The sequence below is a fragment of the Microtus ochrogaster genome, unplaced genomic scaffold, assembly GCF_000317375.1.
Source record: "Microtus ochrogaster isolate Prairie Vole_2 unplaced genomic scaffold, MicOch1.0 UNK4, whole genome shotgun sequence".
Lineage (NCBI taxonomy): Eukaryota > Metazoa > Chordata > Mammalia > Rodentia > Cricetidae > Microtus > Microtus ochrogaster.
Window position 1 is genome coordinate 1,385,089 of NW_004949102.1, and position 7,779 is coordinate 1,392,867.

Genomic DNA, 7,779 nt, shown 5'->3' on the forward strand with positions numbered 1-7,779 from the left:
CAAAAAAAAAAAAAAAAAAAAAAAAAAAAAAAGATGGGCCGAAACTTCGTAATCATTCTGTTCCACGTGCAGTGTCACAGCAACCAGAAGTAATATGCCATCCTTCTCTAATGTTGGCCAAGGCTAACAAGGACTAGACAGTCCCCTCAGTAACCCTGAAACCTAAACTTCTATAATCAATACTGTGGAAAAGATTTAATTTTTTTACAATGTGAAACTACAGATCTGGTAAGGACTTTGTAAACAGTTCTAGTTTCTAAGGTAAAAGTTTAACTTTATAAATAAAAACTTAAACTGTTACTAAGCCTATAGCTTTGTGATAATCCCAATACATTGTTATGTGTTTCTAGACTTCTTTCATTTCCTCTTTGCGTCAATCTAGCAAATCTCAATGGGCATTTCTTTTACAGATATGATATGGTCTTCAATAACAAATTAAAAACAAGACTAACTAATTACTACTACAAAGGAACCCTAGAGTCTAGAATAATGAATTAAATGTTAATAATTAAAATATGAACTTACTACATAATTCTCACCTGACTCTACTTTCTAAAGTGAGTTTTCCTGACTACTTTTGGCCATCCTAGGAATACCAAACCTGCCATATGCTAGGCAGGTTACCACTGTTTCACACACTTATAACACAAAACAAAAAAGTGAGATTGGAGTTTTCTATTTGTTTTCTCACTATCATTTATTACCATTAAAATGATGGAATCATCTACTACTTCTACTAAGATTGACAGTAATGCAGCGAATAAACATGATTTTTATTTGTTATGCAGCATTTGTGAATACAGCTGAAGACGCCAAATAGCTTCTAATAACTAATAACAGTTGAAGAATTACTATTTTAGACTATTAGTAAGCCAGTAAAGACTTAGTTACAAATAGCAGTACAGACTTTATAAAGGTGAATAAGAATTTTTATAGTAAAAATGAACTGCATTCATAATACTAGGTTATCACCTGCTGGAAAAAAGCTGTGACTTCTAGACCTACAAAATAATATATGATACAGTCTAACTATCTGCTCTTTTAAAATTATTTTTCTACCTAAAATGGAAAAGGCTAACATCATACTTGTGTTAAAATCATTTATTTAAAATCTATGGAATATGCCCAGAAATAAAATAAATGAAATACTATCAGCATGTGTTTCATCTGAATCTTAATCTTCCCAGTTTTTATAAACTCGGAATAAATCACGCTTTACGCCCTAAAGGTTAGGCTGTGATGTACATATTAGCAATCCCATAACTCTGGGGCTGAAGGCAAGAGCTAGGAATTATGCGCAATCACGCCAACATTGCAAGCTTGAGGCCAGACAGAAACCTTTCCTCGATAAATAAATAAAATACATATTCTGTTTCTGAAGTCTACAATGCTGGTTTCATGACTGAAACTGCTCAGCAGCACTACAGGTGGAATTGTCCTCTTCAGAACTTCAGCCAACAGATTCCAGCATGGTTGATAAAAAAGAGTCCTAGCCAAGCCTGCTGTATTAGTCTAGTACACTTCATTTTATTTCTAGACCGAGTAGGTTGGTATTAACCATTAAGTAGTATTTTTACACTAAATAAAGGATAACTTTTATAATTATGTATTTTATATAAAATACTCAACACTGTCCCATAATAGAATGGGAACTGGCCAAGCAGTGGCAGAACTAGTAGGCAGGGATGGGCTTAAGAGGAACACAGTACAGAGCTTCAGAAACTCTTCGAGGTGTATTCAAAAGCTCACCTTTAGAGACTTCATACTGAACTAACTGTAAACAAAATTGTTAGAACTGATTTACCTAAATCAAAGCAATTTTTAACCCTAAAATCCCCTTATCAATTTACATTAGGAAATGTAAACAAACACTGAATAGTATCAATAACAACATTCTTCATACGTATAAATTCCTCAAGTATTTCATAGGTGGCAGCATGATTTATCTAACTGTGGAATTTTTTAAACCCTTTAGTAAGAGCCTTTTGGAGATCCAGATGCTTGAGTTGAGAACGTGCCCACTCTGAGAACTAAAAATGACCAGACTTACAATGTAGGTTATGTTCTCCCCAACTCTCTGCTCACTTAGTCCACACGGCATCATACTTGGGTGCTCACCTTCTTCCTACACGATAGGAGGGCATTTTTCATGGCTGTGTATTACAAATGATATGAATTTTTCTTTCCTCACTCCTCAAGGTCAAAGGCATTTCCCACTTTCATTCTACTACTACTGCCTTAATTCAGGTCATCTTCAAGAAGATTATCATGTCTCCCTCTATATGTATTTAAGAACTGCTACACACACAAGGGGTGACTTAAAACAACTGTCAGCTACTCCTACCACCTATATTAGCTTAGCAGGAGAAGGAAACTTAATAAAGAAAGACTGAACTCCCGATAACATCTGCCAAGAGTATGGAGTTTTTCAACTTGATCAAGCAGTAAGAAATGCTGACCAGGTTCCTTAGGCTGAATCAAATGAGCAATTATAATTACCCAACCAAGAGTATTTGCTCACCTGTGAGAGATGTAAAACCTATAGAAAAGTACCAAGGTTTTTTAGGTCCATCTCTCAGAACTGTGTACAAAGTCAGGAAACACAATTTAATTAATGGAGATGAGTAATAAAAACAAGGGCCGAGAAGTAAAAAAAATGAATATTAACACTAATAAAAGAAAAAAATCTAAGAATCAATAACAGTGAAAACAAAACAGAACCGAACCAAACCAAACCAAACAAACAAAGAAACAAAATGGCAGGAAAAAAATGACAAATCCTCACCATCCTCAATCCTTTCAGAACAAAGAAGGCGGGAGAGAACTAGCTACAGGTTTTTCTCTCCCCCACTCCCTACTTATTTGGGACTACACAAATTGAATTCCACGTGGCAAGAATTATACAAGCAAACTATCACTCTACCTGAAAGTCAACAGACTTCACAATTAAGATAAATGAATCCTGCTGGGCACAGTGGCACACACCTTTAATCCCAGCAGTTGGGAGGCAGAGGCAGGAGGTCTCTGAGTTCAAGACCAGCCTTATCTAAAGAGCAAGTTCCAAGACAGTCAAGGCACAGAGAAACTTTGTCAAAAAGATAAGTGAATCTCGCTCTTTAAATTTGAGACAATACTCTAAGTAATAATACCATTAGAACTATTAACCCAATGTTAAGTTACAACACATATTCACATATTACATTTAACTTTAAATGAAGCCCTAATATACATCAAGTCTAATTATTAAAACTATACCATAGCAACAGGTATCTAAGATTCACTTCCTCCATAAAACCAATCGTTTCCAACTACTGAGATACTACTTATCTCCTCTCCCACTCTCCCCTACGGTTCTCATCCTTTGATAGTAGGTTTTCGGGTAGTATATATACTTCTGACCAACACACCCACTTCATGAGACAGCATTCCAATTTAACATGTAGGAAAAGCAAATCTAGTTTGCCATCTCTAAAATTTGCAATCTCTAAAAGCATTAAAGAGCTTGTCCAAAGAGACCTTGAGCTCAAACACACATTTCCTGACTGCAGTTCTGCTTGGGACAGGAACCTCTTGCATATTCTTAAGCACTGACTTGCCTATCACTTTACAGGCTGTTTCCCTATCAGACACTAAATTCCCTGAGGGCAAGCATCAATTTTGATTTTTTTTTTATCTCAACATTCAATTACTCAATACACTTTTATTCGATGAAACGAGGAATGAAGAACTTGCTTAAAATCTGGCAGCATATAACTAGTCTCATTTCTTGACTTCATAGATAGAGTTCTGAATGTATGCATCAGCTTACTACATTTGATCTGGCCTAGAAATTTATTGCCTGGTTTATGAAACAATGCAATTCACTGCTGTTTTAAACAACAAAGAAGAGAGCAAGCTTATAAAGATTATTCCAAAACATCCATTTTATATCACTCTCTATTAAACCAGTCTCCCAATTTTAATTTTCACAACAATTTCATCTTACAAGACAAGGCAACAACCATGTGGTTTTAAATTACTACAATTCAAAAGGTGAAGCTGATTAATAATGTACGATGTGAAGAAATTGGGCACTGACCGACTCAGCAAAAACACTTGTGCTGACTGTGAGCCATGCTATCGTTGTCTATCAGAATATATCCCCCGTGTGTCATTTCCTTGAAACCCTGGGTAAACACTACACTTAAGCTCTGAGCAATGAGTACACTGCCACATAAATGCAATGCCCTCCATGCCTGAAGTTCACGGGGCTGGTATGTGAACACACTAAGCTACTTAATGTTTGATAGACTGTATGCTAAATGAAACCAGCAAAATTGACCTTTTCCCTGCTTGCAGGCAGCTCAAAAGAGCTGGAGACATTCCTAAACCGAAAACACGCAAAAAGTAATGCTTTGTTAAGAAACTTACACTACAGCGAGATTAGTCTTATATAAAATTGAAGTAGTTATTCCTTTAACCCCACTTTGATAACCAAATCATTAAGGGGAAAAAACCCTCTCCAAACAACATGATGTAGTGGAAAGTACAAAGAGACTGGGCACACAGTTCCAGTTACATTCCCAAATTACTGTGTGACTTGGGGCCAAGGGCTCCATTTTCTCAGCTGTTTAAAATACTATATAGGGGGAAGGACTTTCTTCATCTTCAAAGTTGCTTTAAAGTTGTCTCCCCCATCTTTTTTTTTTTTTTTTTTTTGAACCACTGCTTGCTACTTCTGGTTGTGGACTTAGTGTTCTTTAAAGTCTCAATTTTAGAACAAGAAATACATCTTAAGTCCAATGGAACGATTTAGTCTCCAAAAGCAGATACAAAGAGTAACCTCACGAAGTTAACAATTAAGCCGGTAACTTTCCAGAAATTGTCTACTCTTAATTTCTTAAGCAGGTGTAGTCTGATTTGACCTATCCAGCACTGCTAACGAAAAATCTATCATGGTCCTGCTCAGCTGAAACTTTTCTGGGTGTTTCCTGAGTTCCACATTCCTGCTAGCAAGGGGCCAACCAACATCCCCCCCCCCCCCCCCCCCCCCCCCCCCCCCCCCCCCCCCCCCCCCCTCCCCCCCCCCCCCCCCCCCCTTCAACTCAAAAGTCACCTAGGCAAGATCAAGATAAGGCCTGAACCAGGACCTTCCCAGCCCTAGAAGCGCCTGCAGCCAACGTAATGAATGCTTCCGTCAACAACACAAATTCTCCTTCCCACAGAACTGCTCGCTCCCAATCCGCCATCTGGAGTTGGGATTGGCCCCACGGACCAAACTCAGAATCAGAATCACTTTTGACTCCAATAGTCAAGAACTACTACAATTTGGGGCTTCCTTACACATGGTTGAGCGACACCCCTTCTTACCAATGCAAGGGGGGGAAAAAAACAAAACAGTGGGGCGTACAGCAAAAACTAGGCCTAGGCGTGAACTCTGGAGAATTAAACCCTGTTTCTTTGCAATGGGGAGCAGGCGAATTTCCTGCCCCTAGCTCTGATCCGGCGTCCGTGAACCTGCACTCCACTTTATCTTCTCCTGGAATCCTAAAGAAGGATCGAAAGTCCGATGCGCTTCTTTCCCCCCATCTATCCACTCCTAAAACCTCTAGCATTGTTAAGACAGCCCAGGTCCAGAAGTAGGAAGTAAAAAGCAGGGGCCAGTGCCGGGATTCCGTCCTGAGATTAAGCTGCTGGTGCACGAAGAAAATTCCCTTGTGGTCTAGAGTAAAGTTTGAACCTGCAGCAAGGGCGCGGACCCCGACTTGAACTTCTGGGCAGGCCTGCAGAGGTGACACTCCCTTGTTCTCCTGCAGCTTGGGGAGGCGGCTCCCGGCCGGGCCGGCCTGCACCCGGGGAGCAGGGCGAGGGCAGCACCAGGGCCCGGGGAGGCTGGAGGCCTGGCCCGCAGCGGGACCCCGGTCGCACACCGCGCCCGCCCCCTTCTCCCTCCTATTCTCTAGTCCCCCTCCCCAGCCCGAACCCGCCACGGGACGCTGAGGGTGGCGACGGGGGGTCTCGGCCACTGACCACACATTTCTTGCCCAGGAAGGAGAAGAGCGACTCGTTCTCCTGTGGGGTGAGCAGCAGGGAGCCCACGTTGGTGACTCTCCGCGGAGGCTGCTGGCCCGAGCTCATGGTGTCGCCGGTGGGGTGCAGCGTCCAGGGCTGTCTCCTCGGGAGGTAGGCGAGCACTCGGTCCCACTCGGGGTGACAGGGGCGCGGGCCGGCAGTCACAGGCGCAGCATCCCGCCGCTCCTCCGGCGAGCGGAGGCCGAGGGAAGGAGCTGACGGCGGGCGCCCTGGGACCGCGTGCAGACGGGGAAGCTCCCGGCTCCCTCCCGGCTCGGCTCGGCCCGGATGGTCGTTGTCCTCGCACTCCGGCGGCTGCGCTAAACTCGCTGCTCCTCCACTCCTCTGGCGGCGGCGGCGGCGGCGGCGGGTGCCGCACAATCCAACATGGCAGCGGGGGCGGGCGAGACCACGGGACGCGGGACGCGGGGGAGCGCGCCGGAAACGCGGCGCCGCCGGACACCCCCGCGCTTGTGCGCGCCGGGGGCGTGGCCGCCCGAGGCTCCGCCCCCTTCCGGGAGCCGCGCTGCCCGGGCACCGCTCCGCCGGGATGGGGTTCATTCGCGGGCTACTCTCCCGAGGGCCGCCTCGCGCGTGCGCGGACTCAGATCGAGGCCGGGATGCAGAGTCAGGCGCATCGCCGAACCAGCCGTCTCCCCATCACGATGCACACCTTTGCGTCCGGTCTGCGTGGCCGGTGTTTGTCCGGAGTGGGACTCTCAGGCCGCCTGTCAGGTCTAAGTGGAAAGATGGGTCGGCGGGGTTTCGGTCAGTGCAGGCTGCCACCGGGGGCGTGGAGGAACAGACCTTTGCCGGGATCTGGAAAGACATCTTCATAGGTGTCCAAAACCGACCCACTTAGAAAGGCGTCCTCTACCCGTCTGGCGGATCTCGTGGGATAAGTGTGTGTAGTATTTACACTCGAATTTTCCCACGAGCCCTGAATGCCACTTTTTTACTTGTCTTGTGAATTGGAAATTACCCCTCTACGTTGTTCTCTGTCTTGAATTCCAAAGATCTTGTCTATCTGTTCAAGATAAACATGCGCATTTGGGAATGTACAAGGCTATGCCTTACCTGTTCTATCTTTACAAGCTAATTTCATGGTTCTGTTTTCTAGGTGCTGGGACCAAGGCCTGATGTGTATTCAGCCAACTGAGCTACATTCCCAGCACAAGTAAATACTGAGAATTCTTCATTACGGTGTTTCAGAATATTAAAGGTTAATATAAAATAATATGGTTGAATGAAAAACTAGAAAACTTTACCAAAAAAGAATTGAATATAGAAATGATAAATCAGATTGCAGTGAATTATATAAAATGTACTTCTCACCATTCTTGATATTAAGGATTCAATTTGTCACATAAATTGTACTAATGATGTTTGCTAACAACTCAATTTCAATTATACACTTACATATTAAAATTGTATGACAAACTCTAGTAAATCTATGATGGCTCTCAATACATTGGTAAACCGTTATCAGGGAAGTGAAAACATAAAAGTTTCAATGGTTGCCTATAATGCCCATAGTCAAATTGGGTGACCAGAAACAAATCTACAAAGGAAGATGAAACCATATACTCTTAGGAGTACTCACATAATATAGAGATATTTCAAATTAAATCATTTTAAGGGGAAATTAATGTTTAAAAGTGGCAAGACTTTATAAAATAAATAGGTTTAAAAAGGCACTAGTAGTGGTGCAACCCCTTTTGAATCAAG

The 7,779-nt window shown here is 42.9% G+C and overlaps 1 protein-coding gene across 1 annotated transcript in view; it reads right to left on the reverse strand.

Moving 5' to 3' along the window:
* The window catches only part of Wasl (Wiskott-Aldrich syndrome like), a 53,262-nt gene extending 46,811 nt beyond the window's left edge, over positions 1 to 6,451 (reverse strand). The window contains exon 1 of the mRNA XM_005365698.2: positions 6,010 to 6,451. Within this exon, the coding sequence (XP_005365755.1) occupies positions 6,010 to 6,117 (108 nt within the window). The 5' untranslated portion in view covers positions 6,118 to 6,451. The remainder of the gene's footprint in view (positions 1 to 6,009) is intronic.
* Positions 6,452 to 7,779: the final 1,328 nt, after the last annotated feature.